General features: G+C 38.1%; 4 protein-coding genes across 17 annotated transcripts; 2 read left to right on the top strand and 2 right to left on the bottom strand.

Annotated features, from left to right (window-relative positions):
* Positions 1 to 236: 236 nt before the first annotated feature.
* On the bottom strand, positions 237 to 3,633 carry Tdg (Thymine DNA glycosylase). Of its 2 annotated transcripts, none has more exons than XM_022815435.2 (6): positions 3,477 to 3,633; positions 3,171 to 3,301; positions 2,520 to 2,727; positions 1,794 to 2,002; positions 1,515 to 1,587; positions 237 to 726 (listed from the first exon to the last, which is right to left on the bottom strand). In XM_022815435.2, exons 2-6 carry the CDS (start codon positions 3,297 to 3,299, stop codon positions 683 to 685), a joined length of 663 nt encoding a protein of 220 aa, XP_022671170.1. In that variant the 5' UTR covers positions 3,300 to 3,301; positions 3,477 to 3,633; the 3' UTR covers positions 237 to 682. The 2 variants fall into 2 exon arrangements, with proteins under 2 accessions (XP_022671170.1, XP_022671169.1); XM_022815434.2 differs by having other exon boundaries at positions 1,528 to 1,587.
* Positions 3,634 to 3,692: 59 nt separating this feature from the next.
* On the top strand, positions 3,693 to 11,244 carry fws (Conserved oligomeric Golgi complex subunit 5 four way stop). 10 transcript variants are annotated; one of them, XM_022815427.2, is made up of 15 exons: positions 3,693 to 3,855; positions 4,493 to 4,669; positions 4,889 to 5,022; positions 5,300 to 5,446; positions 5,578 to 5,699; positions 5,869 to 6,075; positions 6,815 to 7,110; positions 7,254 to 7,422; positions 7,869 to 8,007; positions 8,375 to 8,434; positions 8,673 to 8,861; positions 9,245 to 9,384; positions 9,920 to 10,064; positions 10,342 to 10,619; positions 10,947 to 11,244. In XM_022815427.2, exons 1-15 carry the CDS (start codon positions 3,819 to 3,821, stop codon positions 11,170 to 11,172), a joined length of 2,466 nt encoding a protein of 821 aa, XP_022671162.1. In that variant the 5' UTR covers positions 3,693 to 3,818; the 3' UTR covers positions 11,173 to 11,244. The 10 variants fall into 10 exon arrangements, with proteins under 10 accessions (XP_022671162.1, XP_022671161.1, XP_086830580.1 ...); XM_022815426.2 differs by having other exon boundaries at positions 3,715 to 3,855; positions 4,331 to 4,669; XM_086974454.1 differs by having other exon boundaries at positions 3,733 to 3,999.
* Positions 10,945 to 21,619, bottom strand: LOC111254824 (Y-box-binding protein 1-like). Of its 2 annotated transcripts, XM_086974458.1 has the most exons (4): positions 21,482 to 21,619; positions 13,875 to 14,108; positions 12,369 to 12,655; positions 10,945 to 12,047 (listed from the first exon to the last, which is right to left on the bottom strand). In XM_086974458.1, exons 2-4 carry the CDS (start codon positions 14,099 to 14,101, stop codon positions 11,851 to 11,853), a joined length of 711 nt encoding a protein of 236 aa, XP_086830584.1. In that variant the 5' UTR covers positions 14,102 to 14,108; positions 21,482 to 21,619; the 3' UTR covers positions 10,945 to 11,850. The 2 variants fall into 2 exon arrangements, with proteins under 2 accessions (XP_086830584.1, XP_022671809.1); XM_022816074.2 differs by lacking the exon at positions 21,482 to 21,619 and having other exon boundaries at positions 13,875 to 14,410.
* LOC111254825 (uncharacterized) lies at positions 14,708 to 21,461 on the top strand. Of its 3 annotated transcripts, none has more exons than XM_022816076.2 (7): positions 14,708 to 15,142; positions 15,786 to 16,065; positions 16,258 to 16,343; positions 16,830 to 16,991; positions 18,635 to 18,934; positions 19,711 to 19,961; positions 20,594 to 21,461. In XM_022816076.2, exons 2-6 carry the CDS (start codon positions 15,951 to 15,953, stop codon positions 19,741 to 19,743), a joined length of 696 nt encoding a protein of 231 aa, XP_022671811.1. In that variant the 5' UTR covers positions 14,708 to 15,142; positions 15,786 to 15,950; the 3' UTR covers positions 19,744 to 19,961; positions 20,594 to 21,461. The 3 variants fall into 3 exon arrangements, with proteins under 3 accessions (XP_022671811.1, XP_086830585.1, XP_022671810.1); XM_086974459.1 differs by having other exon boundaries at positions 15,778 to 16,065; positions 19,781 to 19,961; XM_022816075.2 differs by having other exon boundaries at positions 15,778 to 16,065.
* Positions 21,620 to 21,897: the final 278 nt, after the last annotated feature.

Raw genomic sequence — 21,897 nt, 5'->3', positions numbered from 1 at the left:
AATGGTCGCTACATTGCAATCATTGCAACTAATGAAGAAGCGATCAGCACAATTTCCTTCAAATCTGATCAATTCGAATATATTTTCATAAGTTTTAAATGTAAAAAGAGGAAATTATCATCTCATTAATTATGATTGACACATTTCGTTTTACGAACGCATGATTGATTGACTGGACAAAAGAATTATGAATTACATTATTTGGTCTGTATTTACATAAAGAACAAAGATAGCACTTAAATCAGTCAAATAAACTTTATTAATATCACATCTCTCGTTATTCAAGTCGTACAGGCCATGAGCATGTAGTTGTGTAACTATGACTATTTTTTTTGTTGCTATAACAACTCAAATCTATATGACTCGGATATTCGGGTATCCACTGATCGTATATATCGTCTAGCAGGTGTTTGTATAAAGAACTTCACTTATAAGAACACACAGCTAATATACTGATCTTTTCAACATTGTAATTTACTTCAGTCGATAAAAATGTCAACCTGCATAATATTAACGCTGTCTTCAAAAGGGGTCCGAGCAACTTAGATTGTTAGCGATACGGCATCCGAACTAAATCTTGGTTAGTACGAATGTTCGCTGTTTCTACTATAATCGTTTGTGTTTCCTGGTGTTTTCGACCTCGAATCGGAATTGTTCATCGTTGTCGATAGGTAGTCCGCTTTTAATATGATCGACGAATTTTTTTAGAGCGATATAGAACGGAATCTGAAACGATGATCAAGATGTAACATCACACCTTGTATCAATTGAGAGAGATAATGTATCTGAAAACTGGAAAACGCATGGTTTGTATCAACCGGTAAATAATAATAATAATTAATTATAAATAATATTAAGGCTTATTTATTTAATCACACAGTAGATATACCACGTAGCTTGCAAACAGTGCAATTAACAAACTCTCTATGCAATAATTTAAGCTGAATTATATCTTTAATTTTAGAGTACGCTTATTTTGAATAAATTGTTGACTACGCAATGAGTGGATGATTAAAAACAGCCGGAAACTACATGTCCTCTCTTAATCGTTAATCTAGCTTACAAAAGCAGAAAAAAAATCCAAGTCTAGAAATGTTCATCCTGCCAAAGACAAATAATATTCAAATTTGAAATAAAGCAGCTTACACAAAATAGTACGACAGGTATCCTTTCAGCCGCATAATAATTAATGCAATGGGTTGACTTAAATTACAGCATCCTTTACGTGGTTGTTTGCATAATTGCATTGGTGTTATCCTTTATAAATGCTAAAGTTTTTGATAGGAGTTAGTCGTAGTCAACCCTCTTAGAGATACTACTATTGGTTGGTATATGTGTCCTTAATGCCTCCAAACTATTATTCGTTTATAACCTGATTGTTAGCCTATGAAAAAGAGTTTTTAATACAAACAGTAATCAATGCTATTACGGGGTTTCAGTGACGACAAACTAATGATCTCATTTCATTAGCTAACACAGAAGTCACCAAATTAAAAATCCAGTAAGATACACACTTGAAAGTGTTACCTTATCCTCAGCTCTTGGATAAGAAGCCGAGCGTGGACTTGAAGATGGCACAACAAAGATCTGCAAATGATCAACAAATCTAACAGCTGTTAGTTTATTGCGACCAGAAATAGGAATCATTTTTAAATTTTGCCTTTTTGCAGTGAATGCTGAAAGCACGCAAATATATCATGAGTCAGCAAGGTCTTAGCTTCTCGCGTACTTGTATAACCTCCGGATTGTACTTACATCTGTATGCACTTGATATATTGCTCTCACGTACAAACCTCAATCCCAGGTATGAAGCTGTCTTGCCGTCCCAAGTGTTTAACTTTGCTTCCAATAAATATTTCGTAAATGCCCTTTCCGTTGAAGACAACCACTTTAGGAGAAAACTCTTCGATTTTTTTTCGAAGGATCCTTGCTCCCTCAGAAATCTCCTGCTTTGAGAGGTCGTCCTGACCACGAGTCGCTCTTTCGCAGATGTTAGTCAAACCTGAAAATTATTCAAATATTTAGATATACACACGCGTGGTAGATCAGCTGTGGTTATAAATTTTTCTAGTTTAAAATGTGTTGAAAAGAAAAAACAGATTTACTATTAGATGGGCCTCACCTCTTGTTTTACTGGAAAAACAGATCCGACCATTTTATTCACAGTGACCATAGTCCGCATCAGACATCTCGCTTACTCTAAACCTATAAGTGAGCTTTGTTTTGAAAGCTAGCGACCGTCTGGGTTAGACAATAAATAGTTTGTTAGAAGTATTGCAGTCAGAAACAAGTGCATTATCACTGGAGTCGCAAATAAAGCTTTCCTCTATTTTGTATGCGAAGAGCAGTTTAGACGATTACAGCTGGTAATGATTTCAAGGTGCATTGTTCTTCATCTTCAGAAAAATCATCAGAAAAACAAGTGATTCTATTTTCTTGCAAAACAGGCACCCCGCAAACCGTTATTGAAATATGTTGGTGAAATTGAATCAAATGTTTTGGCTTTGAGTAGAGTTTACCGATGTTCCATTTTAACAGCCGAAAATCATTCTCCCAAGTGATGGGTTCTGGAATAAGTTTGGACTGGTAAAGGCATTTCCAGAAGTGATTTCCAGGACCCGCGTAGTAGTGTCGCGCCTTGGCCGAGAAGAAACCCGGATTGATGCCAACCACAAGTATATCCAACCCATGGCGTATATAGTCAGGAAGGGTGCCGTTCTCCAAGATCTAATAGCACAACAGTCCAGCGTAAAATAATGTAGAAGCGTGTCAAGCTGTTTTACTGAATTCAGATTTTTCATTTAAAAGAGAATTCAGATATCTGATCAAGAGAAAGTGCCCGAGTATCGATCTGTTCATAACAAGGACTTGTTAAAAGCGGTTATTAGTATCCAAGGGAGAAATATAAGAATAAGTTGTATTTTCTCTAAGATAATATATATGTTATCTTTACACAGTAGGCTAACAATATTGCATTGTTTTCGAAACAGTTCTCTTTGTTCACACGAATTGTGTAATATGCGTCGTTCACCTTGAAAGACATTTATATTTTATGCGAGTAAGAAGTATTGTTAAATATGACATCGGTATAGGATAAGTCCAAAGGCCGATGCTGAAGTTTGATCGCATACCTTTAACAACAACGATTGTACTACGCGTATAAATCATACCTTTCTCTCAGTTTCAGGAGATCGTGATACTCCGATGGACGTTGAAGTCTCGCCGAAGACGGTCGGTGCCTTAACGCTTGAAAACTGCTGCAAAAAACCCTTGAACTGTTTACCTTCTTGTTTCGACATTTCTGTAATATTAAACAAAAACAAAAATATCTGAAATAAATATACTTCTTCAGGACTGCACACTTTTCATAGTCATGGATTCGTGTCTCTCTGTTCTGAATTTAATTCTAGAGATCAAACAAACAATGACATAATATGTAAAAAACGAGAAATAAACGGTTCATACTTTTCGCTTACCCTCTCAAAAATGGTACGTAGTTTGTGTATAGTTAATTTAATACACTGTACATGCTATGGCCAAACTCTCAGCTGCGACGCTACGGTTTCCAAGCAGTCAGCAAATTCTCATGAACTAGTTTGGGCATATTCAGCCTTCATTTTATGGGTCCAGCAGCGCGCTACACAGTAAAGCTATTTCCCAGACATAAGCATCTGCTCCGGTTGTATCTGAATATTATCAAAACAGAGCACGTCAGAATGGAACAGAACTAAGTACAACAGATAGGACCGCTGTTTGAAACAGTTTTGTCTAGCAAAATATAATCACTGTGCAACAAACATTCAGGTCTTTTTGGGGTCATGGTGCGCAACGTGTATCAAGTGGTGGTCATCTATGGTCAGCATTCGATGCTTTGTTTTTGTCAATTCTGAAGGAATAGAGAACTTTCGTCGTGAATGATTTGATTGAGGATGTTTCAACACGAAAAATTAACTTGTTAGTAGTCAACTGCTAATCAACGTAGAGGATACATCAGTCATGGTTTGAAAATCCCCATTGTAAGATGTCATAGTGAGTCTAAAAATTCAGTAGGCCTCAATAGATGGAGCTTTTGGGTAGTAAGGAAAGAAGACAGCTGGCATTTTAGTGAATGAGGCGGATTTATTCGAAGCAAAATCTTAGCAGTATACAGACATTTCGCTGTATTAAAGCAATTCATCTATATACTATCAGTATCAGTGTCTTACACGTTCATGAATTTTAAATCACAGCTACTTAATTCATTTTAACCACTGACACCGGCTGAATTGGTTTCTAATAGTAAAGATGAAAAAATTCAATGTACATTCGTCTTGCTTTCTTTCTTTTTAAGCGATTGTCACTGGATCAATAAGGTTTCTATTTGAGTTAATCTAGAATAGTGATTCAGACGATTGTACTCGGCGTCTGAAAATGGCGAATCCGTTGGTAACTGATAAAACTCCAATGGATAGCGGAAGTGATACTCCTATTGCCAACATCTTATCATATTCAGCATCCTCTGGGACGCTAATGTTACCAGACGTTTACGGAGAGAGCGTAGTCATCGAACAACTGAGATCAGATACCCTCTATCGACACTTTCTGGACGATGATTTTGACGCAAAATCTGTGGCTGCTAAAGCTGTCGAAAACTTAGCGATCACGGATCATCTTGCCAAGATTTCGGCAGGTTAGATATACATAATTTGACATAATTGGTAATTTTATTAACGATTAGATTTATTTAGGTTCAATCATGTTAGATGCTGTATTAATTCGAATGTAACTCAAAGACCATTACGCGGGTTTCATAGCCCATTATATTGGCTAAAGGCGTATCCTCAGTTAACGGGGAAACTGTATTCTATCAGCACAATTTTTAACATTTTCTCCTGCTTATTTTATATAGGAATATCATTGGTGGAGCGTGAGATTCGTCACGAGGTCGGCGATAAATACGATGAACTACTAAGTCATGCTACCGATATTGAGGGACTCGAAAAAAGCCTGCAAGATACATTTAGTTCAGTGAAAGCTTTAAAGGTTTACCACCCATTTTGTCCACTCCTGTTTCATCGTTTATTCTATCCATAAGCCACTGCCTAGACTGGATCAAATATAGATTAGATCCACTATGTTATTTTGTTTAATATTTTAATCTAACAAGCCCGAACCGTTAGGGTTAGGCAGCCTTATTCATTACAAAAAAAATGTTAAAGACGCAGTTGTAATTATAAGTTCAAACATCAACGGCGGAGAAACGTTGTTGCAAACACTTAAGTCCATGGCTTTATTCCGCTTTTTAATGTCTTTGGTGTAGGTGGTCGGCGATCGTGTTCAATCACGGATGTCTGAATGCTACGAGAAAGTTGAACAACACACATTGATGCTTGCTAGGTTACATGATACCTGTGAACTAGCCAGGAGTGTTGCAAGACTGGCCGGTGTCTGTCGACAATTACGACAAGTGAGTAGATTATAAAGGGATAAAATATTATGAAAAACAAACTATTTCTGATTGATTTCTGTATTGTTCAATGTAGGATGTATCGGTTGGCATCGTTGGCATACTATTTGTTTTCTTTTTTCGCTTTTCAGAACAATTCCAAACAGACCAAGGATATGATGAAAAGCTCCCAACTGATCTCTGAAGTGTATTACCTTCTTGCTAATGTGGGGGAAGGTATACACTCAATTAATGCAGTGCGACCACATCTCACGTACGTAATCATCTACTCATTCGGTATATAGCATACAACAGATTTGAAAGTGAATCAATAATTATGATATAAAATAGGCCACTTTGTCTTGCCAAGAAAGCCTCATCTTTATCATAAATATGTCTCATAGTTGAGGTTGCTGTTGTTGTGGATTTTTTTCTGAATACAGGTTTGTAAGCGAATTCCGCGTGGATCTCGTTCGTCAGTGTCAAGCACTCCTCGAGACCTCTCTGGAGTCTCAGAACTTTGCACAGATGACCATTGCTTTGCAGTCATTCCACAACATGGGAATTCTTTTACAGCAGTTGGATGCTTTACTTACGGCTTGCAAAGAACGCCTTACCAAAGCTACTAAAGAAGCTCTTGATGTACACAGGCGAGTAACACCTTTGGTGTAACGAAGGATTTTAAAAAGCCCAGTCACTAACAGGTGTTTGAGAAGCTACTTAGTCACATGAGAAATTAGCAGATGATCGGCGGTCCTGTGGAAGACCTTTCTTTTTTTGTTTTGCGTAAATACACATGCGTATAATAGATTAGCGTATTGCAAAACAAAAAGCAAATAAAGATAGAGAAATAAAGAAACCAGGAGAGGGGTTATCCTATAGGACAGTAAATTTTGTCTCAAATTCTACGTAATTTCATGGACAGTTAAACCGATTATCAAATATACGTATCTCAATGATTTTTTTATCTATTTTATCTTCGTTGCAATATTCGTTGCAATCTGGACAAATATTTATAGAATCGTTTAGAAAACACAAAAGATTTTTCGGGTGATTATTTTAGCTCGGGTTTCGAAGAGCTGAGCGGCATTCAAGGCTGTACCATTATGGTAAAAAGTTGTAACGACAATAATCCAGCTGCGTACTTTTGCTGATATCCCGTCATTTTTCTTAATGTCGATCTGCTGTGTTGTAGAGTCAGATCAGTGCAGATATTGCAATTATTTCTTTATATGCAACGTGTTCGAGGATTTTTTTAATCTAATGACCAGTGTCAAGCGCCCTATTTAAAAACTGGACTGAACGAGAAAAATGATTATTTCATCAGGTTCATTAGGTCGTAGGTTTCATTAGATCGATATAGGTGAAATGAGCGCTTTTTCGTTCCAGACTGAGTCAGTCTCCAGAACAGGCGACGTCCGGTGGAAATAGATCGTTGCCGGGACGAGCTAGTTTAGGAGGTGGTGCGGCATTTAGAGGCAATCTGTGGGCATCGATTGAGTCACTGTTGGGATCTGTCGGGACGCAATTGACACAGGTGGTTGGATTCGAAGCTGTTATGGCTAAACGAAAAGATACTAATAGTCACAACACGTTTGCTCAAATTATTCAGCAACAACGGAAGCGGAAGTCGGTAAACGGCGATGCTTCTGATAACAACGATGATGCCGACGTTTTTAATAATGGTACGGAGTTAGCAATAGTTGTGATATCAACTTTGATTTAGGACGAATCTTATTACATTCTATTAATCAATAAGATCATGTATTATGCAAGCTTGCTGTTTTCGTATTCTATCATTATTTCATTGCCCGTTTTTGACCAACAGACGATTCAGTAAAGTCGGGATGCGGCCTGGTAGAGTCGTTGTGGCTGGAGCTAGCGCTGATGCTTTCCCGAGAACTAATTGCAGCATCTGCGCAGTCGACATTTGTGAGACAGGCATTTGAGGGTGAATACCCAAAATTGATAAAAATGTTCACTACAAAACTTGAAGGGTGAGTTGCAAAGGCTTATTTTCATGTTGTAACAAAAAAATAACAAATGTAGCCATGCATGTAGGCTTTCTATCAAATATATGATACGGAAGCGTTTATAATATCGTTTATTATATCCAACAAAAATTAATATGACTACGGAGTTTTTGTTGTAAACGAAAATAAAGGACAGCGGAATTAAAACAGCAGTAGAATAGTACAGGAACCATTTACTATATCATTTTAGTCTTCACCTATATGATTTATTTTACTTAATTTAACGTTCTTGTTACGCTTATTTACTTGCATCAAGCGTGAAATCTCTCAGAACGCAGACCCACTTAATAAATTTAGATCATGACTTTCCTTTTCCTAACTGAAAGCAGATTTAAAATTACATAAGTGCGTATTAATCCTAATAAAATTATCTTGTCGGCTTTCGTTTACTTCGCAATATATGAGCGCAGAGTTGACCTGACGAAGTTGAACTTGGAATCGCTTGAAACAGCGTACGTGTCCCGGTCTCTGTCGCGTTTGCTCGACTGTGCAAACCTTTGCCTGACGAATACGCCACCACTTCAGGATGACGTTGTTGCTGTCGTTAATGTAAGCAATTTGATTGCCATAATTTTCTCATTATGTGCCACTAAAGGTTGAAACGAAAAAATGCAGGCAAATAAACTGGGAAACAATGGTTCATTTCATTCATTTACTCGATTCAACCTGTACGGTATACCAAATACGATTAAACCCGGCCAACACTAGGTTTATAAAATATTGATAATATTTTACTGGGAATGCAGAGAATGAGCGAATAAGACAATTAAATTAATGATAAAATCACTCAGCTCTCTGTGACCAAGAAATGGGTTGTTTTTTTATTTAAATTTTATTTATTCTGAGTAGTTACTTACATATATTAGATGCATTTGCTATCCGGGCAGTATAAATATTAATTAAGAATGTCTTGTAGGTAATTATGTCTGAGATACGGGTGACTGAATCCGTCGGTGATGTACAGCTGTTGCGCAAGGTAAATATTTTATAAATATATATTACCATTGCACGTAACTGCCAAAATAACCCAAGTAATTTTAAAAGTTCTGCCAAAGATCGGACGTCAACATGCGAATATACCACTTAACTAATTCATGGCAAAGGATGATTATTATATCAAGGTACTAGGGGTACTTTGCATTAACCTTTTAATCGCACCGTAGGCTATCTAAATATGTTTATTACGTGATGACGTGAAATTCAAACATCGACAGGTATCACGGAACGTAGCTCAAACTGTGGTTCAGTTGGCATCACGTTCTGAACAGACAGTGATTAGCGCAGAAGTTCCTGAGGCCATACAGGTCATTGGACCAGCAAATTTGACGCAGAAAAACAACGGGATGGCTCTTCAGTTATTGCACATATTCAGTGTGCAAGTGTCATCGTTTCTCGCTAGCCTGGTTCGTGACACCATTTTCCTTACTTGATAGGACCATCTAAAATAAACAGTAAATTTCAGTTACTTGTTTATATTTTGTGCCACTCATAGTTACGATCCAAAGGAAATAGTATTATTTCCTTTGGTACCACTGGAAAAGTACCACTTTTCTAGCTCGGTTCGTTGATGCAATTCATAGAGCCTTTGTGGAACGGGATACAGTTGCTTTAAAATACTATGAGATAACACGCTTCAAAGGTACGAAAGCTGAAGAAAAAAAGAAAGAGATTTTAGACGTTGAAAACATAGATACGAGAATTTAGCCAGTTTTGACTAAGAATACATCAGATGCAAAGATAGGACCTATAATGAATTAGATTTTAAGCGCATTTTGCTTAATTGCAGAATTGCGATGCTACAGCAGTGTCCGTGATGGCCTCATCGTTGAAACAGATCGATGCTACAATTTCGTCTTGTCTTTCACCGCTATTTGGAGCCGTCGGAGGCGCAATCGAAGCAATCTTATTAACGATGCATGAAGAGAAGTACGACACGTTTTATCGGTTTACTCTCTAAGTTGACACACATAGCAGACACGGTATATGACAACAAACAAGAACCATTGTTCAATATTTTTTTTTCTGAAATCATCGAGAAACACAAACTTTTATGAAAAAGCAATTCAATTCCTATTACGAATTGGTTTCTTTTCCTCGACTGGGATAATCTGTCAGAGATAAAACTGAATAGATAAAAATTGCCTATATAAATTATTTTGAAACTGACTCGAAACTTGACCAAAATATGTCAAAAAACGGTTTTGGTGATACCCAATAATATAATGTGGAAATTAGCGGATATTCTTGAGTGTATGATATCTACTACCAATTGAATCGTCCAGGTGTTCTTGACCCTTCAGGCGTTTTAAATTCTACTGTCAGTCAAGCTTTTGGTCTGCTACCGGCCCAAAATGTAATTCCGCTGGACCTTCAACAAATTATTAGACAAAGAAGAAGACAAATTATTAGACAATTTTTAATGTTTATAATGTTGTTTGCAATGTTTTAATGCTTTTTACAGGTATGACCAGCCTGCAACGTCCTCTGGAAAGGAAGTGCAATGCTCACTGTATATGCGCGAGTTAAATGGTTTTCTACAGAGAGTACTAACAGAGTATCTGACTTTGTTTCCACCAAATGCCACCGTACAAGGCATTGTCCGAGAGGTAAGCGCACTATATTGACGAAAAAGATATGGGAAGAATCGGTTTTTCAAGCAATATTTAGAATTAAAGCTCATACATACGTAGAAAATGCGTAATATATGTATTGTCTTTGTTTTGTATAATCCCAATATCTGTAATAAAATTTATTTTGAGGCGAGTTTAATATCTCTGCTAAGTCATTTGAAATTCAGGAATATGCACTGAAGAAAATATTTTCCCGGCAGAATTTTATTACCGAACATATTAAGCACCTAATTTTTTTGCTATATGCGATCAGATGGGGTCTCGTACGATCGAGCTATTTTTCCGATTCGTCAGCCTTGTGCGACCAGTTAACGATGGAGGGTGTTTACGTTTGGCCGCGGACTGTACCCAACTAGAAGCGAGTTTGACTCCGTTAAAGCCCGAGGCTCGCGAAGATGCATTTGCACGTCGATCACGAGCGCTTCGTGCTTTCAGGCCGTTACTTCTTCTTCCTGCGGAACAAATTGCCCAGGCACACGCAGTCGGTCCTGTTATCCCCTATTCAACGATTCTGCAATTTTTTTTTTCTAGGTGAGCATCGATGAAATATTTGAAACATCATCTGTGTTGAAAATGATCTAAACAGTATCTTATATATTCACGTGTCGCCAAAGGCAGTAAGTTTAAAAACATGCGTGGACATGTTACGTTAAATGTACAGTAAAGATAAATGGGTAAATAGGTGAGTTAAATTGGAAAAACGATATTTGTGTAATAAGAATGTACTAGAAATACATTTAGATATGTTTTCGAAACTAATCAACATGCTTTATTATTTCTAGTTCTTCAAGGTAATTAGGTTTTTCATTACTTCTGTTTATGAACGATTTACTGTTTTACATTTTGGTGGCACTTCAGGGCTCCATCAGAAATGAAGTCACCACATGATGCTGCATCATGGTCGCTTCAACGCTACTCACAGTGGTTAGATCAACACCCGTCCGAAAAGGATCGGCTGGTGCTTATCAGAGGCACACTTGATTCGTACCTGCGATGGGTGAGGCATAATGGCGTCAAAGAGTTTCCTGCAATTTACATTGTCATCAATGACCTGCTCTGCAAAGCTGTTGTAAATTGCGTTTGATGGAGTCGATTGACGTGAAACCATTGATAGAAAAATGTTCTATAAATAAAAAAGCAATATATTAAAATAAAATGTTCTGTTCCTTTATTACGTTGTTTACGGTAACATACTTCACTTTGCATTGCGGAACGAGTGTACTTTGCAACGTGAGCATTGCGCTATGGACGTTACGTATAAATGTCCCATGGGAAAATATCGTGGAATAATGACCCTCGCTCCAGTTTTACAAATAGCTAGTTCCAAGCAAGTATGCAATAACAATTAGTCCTGTTAATTACAAGCCATAAAGAGTACAAATTACTTCATTATTCGCCAGTACAGAGATTAACTGCTGTGTTGTTCTCTGATATTTGACAGCAGTCATCTGAGTCGTGACTTGGTGACTACTGTTGCACAGGATACTGAACTAAGCTAAACAAGACACCAAAAACGAGACTCAGTTATCTGCATACATGACCCATACGATTCTTCCGCTTTTATTTTTATTGAATATATTGACTTCAGAAGCGGCTGCAGAAAGAAAAGCTAAGACGAACGGTACATAGCAAAGCACCTCTCGACGGACAGCTCGTTTGCCGCTGCTAAGCACGTTGTTCCAGTGAGAAAAACGAGGACAGGTTACGCACAAAAAGGCCCTTGATTTCCCACTGTTTCATTACTTTTTTTAGATGAGTAGTGCTAATGGTGTCTGTGATGGGGAATATAGGCATCATGGGGAGACGAAATCTCGCTTCGAGGTTCCCAAACGTCATGTAAATCAGAAAATATCGCGTCCATGTAATGAGCTGACTCGGGACGAAATCTGATGTAGTCAAGTGGTCGCGAGCAGCACAGACAGTATTGGGGCACTCCGCTACATCCTCCGCCGTAGGCACCTTTAAGAACGCGTAGTTTTAAATAAAACTATGTCAGCCAGATCGGAGACAAACGTTCCACACGATACACAAACAGATAACCCTACTCAAGTGTACTGAGGTAAGCTGAACTGAAATGTACAATGGCTTTACTATTGACCCACGTAACCTCTTACGAATGAAACAATGCGAATGTATCATTACCATTTTCTTTAAGGGAAACCTAAACGAACACAACCGACCGCTTCCCTTCGGTTCAAGGCAAAACAATGCAGAGGTCAAAAATATTACAAACTTTTTTGCCGAAAAATAATAAGCTTTAGTATAAAACCTGTTGCTCACCGAACGGCTGCTGCGATCGGAACGAATTGTAGAGATCATCATGCGGACAGGCTGCTCTTGGAAGCAGCTTCCCGTCTCGAAGGGATATTGGCTTTCCGTTAGCAGCTCGAACGTTCTGTGCCTCCAGACGACCATCTGAGAGAGTCCACAGATCGAAGAGAACAGGTGTTTGTGGTTTAAGGAAGATCAACTCTTCGGGTGCCATGACAATTGAGTTGCGATGAACGAAGAGCTCGTGGCCTGTATCGTCTCGTTCGATAAAACCGTAACACAAGCGTGAATTATACCTAGAGTGTGAAAAATATTTTTAGTACATTTCCTTTTGAATATACTCATGCACTAAATATGCGTTTTACCTACCGGTATACACACTCGTATAACAACTTTCCTTCGAATAGGCGTTATCCCAATTACGTGCCTATAATCGTTATCCTAATATATATATATATATATATATATATATAAATAAATAAAAAGCAACCTTGTTCTATGGGAGAGAGCTCGCTGCAATTTAATCAAAATCTTCATACACAACCGTATTTTTTCACAATATTTCTGGAATAGAGTTCAATTACAACTTTAGCATTGCTTTAGTGCACGCAAAGCTTAGGAAACTAACTGACCGACCTTCCGCAAGATGACCGTCATACTTATGACAAGCATACTGAATAGGTCTTATGTGCCAATGTACCTCAATAGATCACCGTATAATATATATACGGTATCAATGTTATAATGACTAAGCAATATACGTGTATTTAAATGCTGGTCTACTATATGGTATTAAAATCCCGTGTGTTATATAAGTTATATAAGATATGTAAGCACAAAAGACCCATCCAAGTGTCCTTTATACCTAAAAAACGCCTTTTTGTATACTTATTTTATATATATAGTATATATACTTATAAAATATACATAATAGAATCAGTGCCAAAAGTCAATACAGTTTTATCAGTTTCGGGGTACCAAACGCCTCCCATATTAATAAAGGACTGATATATTCTTTTCATGTACAATCCCTCGTAATTAAGCTTCTCATTCCGGATTAGATCAGCAAGGTTATATCGTTCACCCGCTGCACTACATTTATTTTTTTGATTTAGTCGAAAAAAATCACATAACTTTGTTCACTTTCATAAACAGATCAATTTTCATAAAACTCCGGCAAAAAGTGTTTTATTTATTTAATGAGCTGCTTTGACAAATCCAATAGATAATACGGCATATAATTTTAATGCACAATGTTTTCAATGCTCTACTAATTTTTGCTTAATATTACACATACAAATTACTTACTATACAAAAAACTAAAAAGAAAAAGGCACATATTAATTGGGATTAATGAGCAACAATTGAGTGCTCTGAACCAGGTGTTGAATAGATAGAAAAATATGACTGGCTGAAATCACCGTCTTTCTTTGTTTCTTTGCAAAGACACATTTCTAAAAATTAGGTCCGCAACGTATGGGACGAGGAGGAAGAACTTGGACGGGTTGCGCTTACCACCTGACCTTCCCTCGTAGTTTCTCTGCGATAAGCTCGGCCCTGCCGGCTTCCGTAGCCAACTTGATCTGTCGCTCCTCCGAGGACAGATCAACGTGGCCGTCCAGCTGTTCTTCCGTTTGTACCGTCTTACCAGGAGTTGTTCCTTCAGGCAATTCGTCTTGCCTCTCCTTGGAGCCACAGGACGCGGCTAACGCGTCGCCACCACCATGCTCTTTATCCGACATTTCGGCACTGAAAGGAGCTTGTTGTTTCTATTATTATTATACAACACACACGCAATACAGTTCTGGTATAAAAATATTCGTTTTTAAAAACACTGTCCTCCCGTGATTTAAATTCTTCTCGGCGCACACCAGGCGTTCTTAACGATTCGCGTCTAGATGTAGGGGATCTTGGGTGATCACACAAAAAGGCCGTTTAACATCGACATGCGCAAGAAAATCGGTGAGAGACTCTTTTTAGACTCAGTAACATCCACAAGTCGAATGGGCTCGCTTCGTTGGCAGTCCACAAATGACGCTCCCAAATCGACAGTCGAACTTTAATGAACGTCGACTACTTGACGAGGGCGATTTTAAAATCTTGATTCAGGACGAACTCTGTGTTGCTTGGTGGATAACTGGCACTAGGGGCGCAATTATATGAAAACTTTGCACCAACACAGAATGTGATACTAATCGAAGTCGTATACAGACAACCTCGATTTGACGTTTGCTGTCAGGCTACAATCTATGCGTTAACGAGTAGCATACAGTTCGTAAAATCCGTTCCAATTAATACTTCATCTTCCTTTTACTAAAAAAGTTAAAGTGATCTGCTTGACTTATAAACTTTCACGTTTACACTTGTACTTCCATATATATTTATTTTTTACGTGAATATTATGTGTCAGCTAATCAAGCCAAAGCCAGATACAGAGGCATTAAACATATCTAAGTCTGACCCATACACACATATGACAGTGAATTTTAATGGGACTTTTATGCCTACTAGACACAGTCGTCAGACCGTCGTATCTTATTGACCGAAGTTTTCATTCAGGGCTACGCACGCGTTGAACAGATTATCCGTCTGGCATAACCGCGCTGGAACAACTGACAATTGTTATCGAAAAACGAAAATATTTATGAAATATCTACCTATTGCAAAAGTAAAGAGTATTTCATAACAGCGAGTGAGTAAAGTCGTTTATTGGGGCCGTTTTGGGCTCTAAAAACGGTGAGGTTTCCCTCTGTGTCCATGACTTCCGTGACTCTTCATGTGAGGTAGGTGTCGAACAGTCAGACGTTGTCAGTGTATATTATTAAATAAACTGGTTAATCTCTATGTTAAATGAATCCCATATTTCTAAGATTTATCGGCATATTGTTTATTGAAATTATAGGTGAAGTGGAGCTAGGTTTTGACAAGTCTCGTCTGAGTAGCTCCTCGACTTACGAAGATATAAGATACGGTTAGAATAGCTAAAAGAAGTGCAACTAGGAAAGCAAGGTTCAACGAGAAAATGGCAGCCATTATTTATCCGTTGATTGGTTATCCGGGTTGAGATTTGAAGTGTTTCGCGCGAACAGCTTAGCTGAGAATTATGAAATGGTAGAGACTGTCTATGACTTTGACTAAGAATATCTGATTGTGCCACTGCATACGTAATGTCTAAAGTTCAAATGGGCTAATACACGGAAACGTAATTCGCTTCATGTAGTTACCACCAAACCCCGTTTTGTGGTAGATTGGCTAATTGGATAATGTTCCGTTGTCCCCTTCACGGCAGTAGCAGTTAGGTTCAATAAACAGAAGAGCCTTCACAGTGACCGCGGTCTATAGAGTTTTGTCGGACTTTCTATTTGTTCATAAAGTTCAGTATTTATTTGCTAATGAATCCCTATTATGATACACCAAGGCGTACAGTCAATGACAGGAACACACGTCAGAACTTAAGCGAACCATCAAAATGCGGAGCGGCCGGATATTCAAGTCAACGTGACATCTGTGTGTATCGATTACATCCAGCGGTATATTTCGTATGACTCGATCTTTGCCAAACCGTGGAGAAGGGCTTTTGGCAAACGAGTAATGTCGTCGAGCTGTACCGCCATTACTTCAGATAGTTTCGACGAGCTCTTTCAGACCAAATCAAAAAGTACTTGGAGCAAACTACTTTCCTGTTGTTGCTGGTTTCCTCAAAGACGTGAGTCTATCTACATCTAGTAAATCACTAATCAAATTTAAAAAATTCATTTAATTGTTACCAAAAATACAATTAAAAATGTATAGGGCAGTTCAAATTTTTGGTATGAAATGGCTCTATGGACAATTTATTTAAAGCAACAATCTTCTACTACATACAAAACAAATAACAATTAACTCACTTCGATTTCAGGCAAAAATGTTCGAGTAGTTCCTATATTGAAGACACCTAAACTGAGACAAGTCATTGTAAGTGAAAATGTATCTCGCCAAGACAAGGTAAGTCGTCTAACCACAAATAATACCTTGGAAGGATACGCCGTTTGAGCTAAACGTTCTCTTGTTCGAACACACACTTTGTTCTCTAATAATTCGGTCATTAAACTTGGGCATATAATGGTATCTGCTCTACATCTTGATAAGCCCCCTATATGCAAAGACTTTCCTTATTACTTTAGTGTGAGAGACCACTTTATAATATTTAATTAGAAGCCATTGAATTTAAACTGCCTATATGTGGAATTGGATTTGCACCCTCGGCGTACTAAACAGCTGACCGCGTAAATGCTATTTTTATCCTTGAGGAAATGGTATTATTTAAACTACTGAGCCAAGTTATAATTTAAAAACTCTCACGACTATACATATATTATTCCAATCTGTTCTCTAACCTATGCAGCATTCGATGCATGAATAGATTTTAACGTACGAGCGTGTGACGCGAGCCTAAACATGCCGATTGATTTTTCCCTTGTTTAATTGCAGGTTCAAATCCGGATGTCCCTCGTGGAGGAGCGATCATTAACGCCAATCACAACAGACACAGCCTATGCAAAACCGCCAATTCATAAAAGGCGAAAACTGATTGCTGCGGCTCACGAGTTCAGTGAGCTCATGACTTTTAATAGGATTGAAGTTGATACCGAGGTAATTTGTATGCCCTCTTTCTTCAGTATCAAATCAGCTTTTGCTAATGTCTATGGGTTAAGCCAGTGCAGAACTATGTGGGATCTGCTGATTCTCCCAATGCAAATCACTGTCCGCACTGGTGAAGACAATCAAAGATATCGATATCCCTACAAGGTGCAGAAATTTCGACTGCGAATCGGGGTACATAGACACGAAAACCAAAATGTCGAGAGGCTCGCACATGAAAAATTAAATACAACAGCAGCTGTCGGTATGGTGCGAGTTTAAGCCTAAGAGCGGCGCAAAAGTGGAGCTCGCTCGCTGTCTGCTGTAAATCGGCTGTTTGCTGCCATCGGAGATACCAGAGGCCCTATCAGCAACGAGACTCTTAATTAAAAAAAATCACAATATCTCGTAGCGGTAATTTCTAGCCGATTTTCGATACATTGTTGAGTTAGACTTAATTTGCGAGTTAGTTTTTTTTGCTGTTTTAGTATCTAAGTAGTCAAGTTGCAACGTTTTCATTATTCTCTAGGTACTCGTTTTCCTTCGTTTACAGACGGCGTCACTGTTGCTTATATAAAGGTGACGTTAACGTCACTTTAAGTTCACTTTAAGGTCACTCTAAGTTAAGGTCACTAATGTCTTGTTTCTGTTGGCGCGTTCATGATATTCTATGTATTGTTACTAGACGTCCTCTATAGACAGGCAGCACATTTGAAAGAGCATGATTCATATCATGAAAAAGTCTATTATGAGCCACTTCGGTTACATTACAGCCGAAAATTCGATTCACCTTATTAAATAAGATCGATGAACTTACTTTGCCTCATTTTCTTCTATTTAATAAGAGTTCTTTACAGCCTGTACTTAAGTTTTTTCCTTGCGGTTTTGTTTCCTTTTGCTGGTGTTGACGGGAAATACAGCTATGCACTCAAATGCGCACTAATCATCTAGACCGCCCTGTCTCAACTATATCCAAACAGCTTTTACTATTTAGCGCTCTAACTAAACATTGTCATTCACTATTGTGCAATATCGTAGTTTTGTATATTTGTGCCACACTTATTTCATATCGTTGTGCATAACAATTTGTTTTGGCTGAAGCTCAACGAGCCATAAAATAGTTAGAGCTCCGTTAGATCGACATGTCATTTAATTACATCCTGGTTTCGTCGATTAATGCAACCTCTTTTTACTGAACTACATCCGTTTTTACGCGTCGGTAAAGGGCGCGTTGATAAAGTGCAAAAAATAATTGTTACTTCGTAAACAAAATTAACATCTCTTTTCGTATATTAAATGTGAAAGTTAATGAACATACTGAACTATACTTTGGTGCATTACCGCAAGATTACTGAAAACTTTAGACGTTTGATACTGAAAAATTAGAGCAACGAGGCGTGGCCCAAAGAGTGGTAGTCATTCTAAGTTGCTGCTTACGCGTGCCGATCCAAAACAGTGAATAATATTGGGACGGAAAGAACTCGTTCAATTTTTAAATATGGTACATCAAAATCATGGAAAGTTATTGTTGTGATAACTGTACGGTGTTTATTGGATGACCTGGTTGTCTAAGTAGCTGCTCGGGTACTTGTCTATCATCGTTTGTTTATATATCATTATACTTTTTGGAAGCACCTTTGTTTCGCTTTCTACAGCCAATCATTACCTCGAAAAGCAAACGGAATGCGGTAAGGTTTCAGCTTTGCCGTCTCCGAAAGTCTGCCGGCGAAAGACGGCGTCACGAACAGGAACTTAGTAATCGTTTGGCTGCACTAGAGCTTCGACTTCGTGATATCGACGACGAGGTCATTTCCTCGTCGGAGTCAAATCGACGACCCGATGAAAGGAAATTTGGCGCGCGTGCAGATCATAAAGTGCCAAGAATGGCTACTCGTGAAATAGAACGTAGATCACTGAGAAAACCGAAAGAAATCTGTGCAATAGATCGCTCGACTGTGAGTAATAATCTTCGCTACCCAGACGTCAAAAAAACGCTCGATATGGTTTTTAACATCTAAACAGAAATTGAGAGATTATTGGAAATGGATCCATACCGTTATTGAATTCCCCGTTAAAGTATCGCAACCCATAACCATGTATTTGTGGCTACGACGCCGCAGTCCCGAGTCATTTTGTGACGCCTGTGTTAAGTAAGCGTCAACGCATTCGGTACCTTTGATTAATGTTATCGACTATCCCGTTTAGCTGAGCCATATTGTAGAGCCCATGTACAATTACACTACCGCAAAATCTATATGTGTAGAGCCGTTTACTGTGAGTCACTGTAAGTCTAGAAAGACTTAATGACTTATTAGAAATTTAAGCAGCCACAATGAGGAACTCGCAAATCGAAACTCGTTGTTAGTACTGTTTGACGTTACGCCGATTAATGAAAGCATCTCAGAAATGGCGGAACCACGTGGTCACTTACCACTTTCGGGAAACAAGCCGAATACCTTGTATTGATATAAAAATAAAGAAATCTTCCAGGATAGAGCCTGGAATGCTCAGAAGAAGCCAATTAAATCACTTTGAATAAGTAACCCATACAATGAGATGCTGAGTCTCTTTGAACCTGATCGATTGAGACGATTGTCAATTTTAGTACAGTTTGTACTTATACGTGATCCGCCTCTGCTGCCAAAACTTTTGTAGGTGGACTTCTTACAAATCTTTTGCTCAACGTCAAAGACAACGGCGATGATTTAAGTTTTTTTTTTATTACACACAGATCGAATTGGTTCCACGCACCGAACTTCACTAGTGGATTAGAAGGATTATTTCAATCATTCATTTTTTAGAAAAGCTGAAAATCGAACCGGGAGCTGAAAGTTGAGAATTTCAATGTATTGCAAAAGGATGGTATTGAAGCATCACGAGCGCCGCCGAAAATCAATGCCATATTGGACATGTGATGATTGCGATTCGCGATCCAAGATTCAGAAGCACTCCTTTAGGAAGAGTCGAGTAGATGGAATACAGGTGAGACCAAATTAAAAAAATATTTAGCCATTCAAATCAAACAAAGTTTTGAATCTCCGACTAGCGACGATCGAAAGATACGCTGATGATGAAAATTACGCTGATAGAAATAAATCTACTTCATGTGGTTTTTGCATCAGCATCATAACAGCACATGTGCTCCGATTGCGTAGGAGAAACACATGGACCTTTGACTTCATCATGACCCTAGTCTTTTATCAATAGTGTATTGGCTTGCTGATACGTGTGCTACAGACGAAGCCATTGTAATGCAGCGCTCTGTAGTGTATTAGGATTCTGTGTAATGATGATCTCAGATGACGCTAAGTTGTTCAATATCGTTAGTATAAATCTACTTCTTAAATATTGTAAATATTCGCTGAATAATTTAGTTAAAAAAGAACGTTCAATGGTTTTCTTTACAGCCCTGCATCATCCTGCATAGATCGATGGTTAGCTTGCTTTGTAAAAACCAATGAATTAACGAGAATGCTAATATAATTTTTTTAGCTTAGTTAATCTGTAATGCATGTCACATGAAACCGTGTTTCTCTTTTTACACGGTCCGAGCCGACACAGGATACTGATGGGCTTACTGATGAAATTAAACCCTTCAATTGTCTTTCAAACAGGTACCCTAAGGCACTCAAGTACAGCAAACCTTCAAGGAGCCGGTTGGCATCACGACCTAGAACATCCACGGGGATACCTGGCATTACCCATAAATTAGTCCTGGTTAAAAAAAAACTGCAGTAAGAAGTCGCTTACGGTATACGCTATGTCGTATCTATTATTGCTTAGTTCATGTGGAAGACTAATGCTTTAACCAGTTAATATGGCTTTCTAAGATATGTACTCATCTAAGTCTTCTCCTAAAAATCGATTAAGCAGGCAACAGATTTCGTAGGAAAATTACATAATGAAAAATACAAAATTCGAACAGATGTAGACAGTATAAACGCGCGGTTTCTTATGCGTGCTTTTCCCAACTAACGAACTATTAATTTCTATTGTTAGCTGGACGAGTGTAGGCAACTTTGTCCATTCTATTAACATAAACATGTACACAATTCTTTATAGATACGGCAAGCGTATACGAGAGTTAAATTGATTCAAGGAAAATATATGTTACTATTGTACTATGCATGTGCTGTTTGAATGAAGTTAGCATTTCAATTAAAGTACTCACTAAAAATACAGATGAGTGCTTGTAGTAGAAGCGTTTATCTAAAGGTTTTCGTCGACAAAGGATGAAAATCGTATTATTCTACACACTGATGACTAGTTATGAATATATCATAGTTCAATATCTGAACATCGACTCAGAGCAGACTTTGTTGCAGACAGCGTATAAGAAGTTCTACAGAATTTAGTTTATGATAATGTCATTAAACTCATAAATAATGGTACTTTGGTAATTTAGTGATTTGTCATCTGTAAAGATGTACGAATAAATGATATTCCTATCATGGCGACAATAAATTAATTTTCCTAGTTTCATTATTCTTATTATCACTTACGTAAGAGGAATATCGACTCATATTCGGGAAACTGTCTCGGAAATGATGGATCGCGGCCAAAAATTGTTTAGGCGCACAACTATACTGCCGTACCCTAACTAAGATGATTTAATTCAATAATTGATGTCATATCTATATATGTGCGTCCGTCTATAGGCCCGTCTGTCTTTTTTCCCAAAAGTACTGCTGCTTTTACTAGAGTGCCGTTGTCATTCATAAATTTGATACTCATCGCCAGCGTTATCAACGACTCTCTCGCAATTAGCCATCGAACAGAAGGCAAACGTTATAGAGGAGCCAGTGCTGCGGCTGTTCTATTAAATCCTCTGTATAACGGTGTGCTATTGTATCGACGACAAGGTAGATCCTTCGATTGCTCCTTAACCACCTTGACAATGAAGCATTCAAAGTGTGAT

The sequence above is a fragment of the Varroa destructor genome, unplaced genomic scaffold (assembly GCF_002443255.2).
Source record: "Varroa destructor unplaced genomic scaffold, Vdes_3.0 BEIS01000007.1, whole genome shotgun sequence".
Taxonomy (NCBI): Eukaryota; Metazoa; Arthropoda; class Arachnida; order Mesostigmata; family Varroidae; genus Varroa; species Varroa destructor.
The sequence above is the reverse complement of the archived record's forward strand: the minus strand, read 5'-3'. Positions and strand labels throughout refer to the sequence as shown.

Coding starts and splice junctions, on each gene's coding strand:
- Tdg (XM_022815434.2), bottom strand. CDS start 3,299: ATGTCGAAACAAGAAGGTAAACAGTTCAAGGGTTTTTTGCAGCAGTTT. Junction 2,728..3,170: donor CTCCTGAAACTGAGAGAAAG/GTATGATTTATA, acceptor TTGTGCTATTAG/ATCTTGGAGAACGGCACCCT. Junction 1,588..1,793: donor GCTTCATACCTGGGATTGAG/GTTTGTACGTGA, acceptor GATCATTTGCAG/ATCTTTGTTGTGCCATCTTC.
- fws (XM_022815426.2), top strand. CDS start 4,411: ATGGCGAATCCGTTGGTAACTGATAAAACTCCAATGGATAGCGGAAGT. Junction 8,008..8,374: donor ACGTTGTTGCTGTCGTTAAT/GTAAGCAATTTG, acceptor AATGTCTTGTAG/GTAATTATGTCTGAGATACG. Junction 8,435..8,672: donor ATGTACAGCTGTTGCGCAAG/GTAAATATTTTA, acceptor AAACATCGACAG/GTATCACGGAACGTAGCTCA.
- LOC111254824 (XM_086974458.1), bottom strand. CDS start 14,101: ATGTCGGATAAAGAGCATGGTGGTGGCGACGCGTTAGCCGCGTCCTGT. Junction 12,656..13,874: donor CTACGAGGGAAGGTCAGGTG/GTAAGCGCAACC, acceptor TTCACACTCTAG/GTATAATTCACGCTTGTGTT. Junction 12,048..12,368: donor CCGATCGCAGCAGCCGTTCG/GTGAGCAACAGG, acceptor GCGTTCTTAAAG/GTGCCTACGGCGGAGGATGT.
- LOC111254825 (XM_022816076.2), top strand. CDS start 15,951: ATGTCGTCGAGCTGTACCGCCATTACTTCAGATAGTTTCGACGAGCTC. Junction 16,344..16,829: donor ATGTATCTCGCCAAGACAAG/GTAAGTCGTCTA, acceptor GTTTAATTGCAG/GTTCAAATCCGGATGTCCCT. Junction 16,992..18,634: donor GGATTGAAGTTGATACCGAG/GTAATTTGTATG, acceptor CGCTTTCTACAG/CCAATCATTACCTCGAAAAG.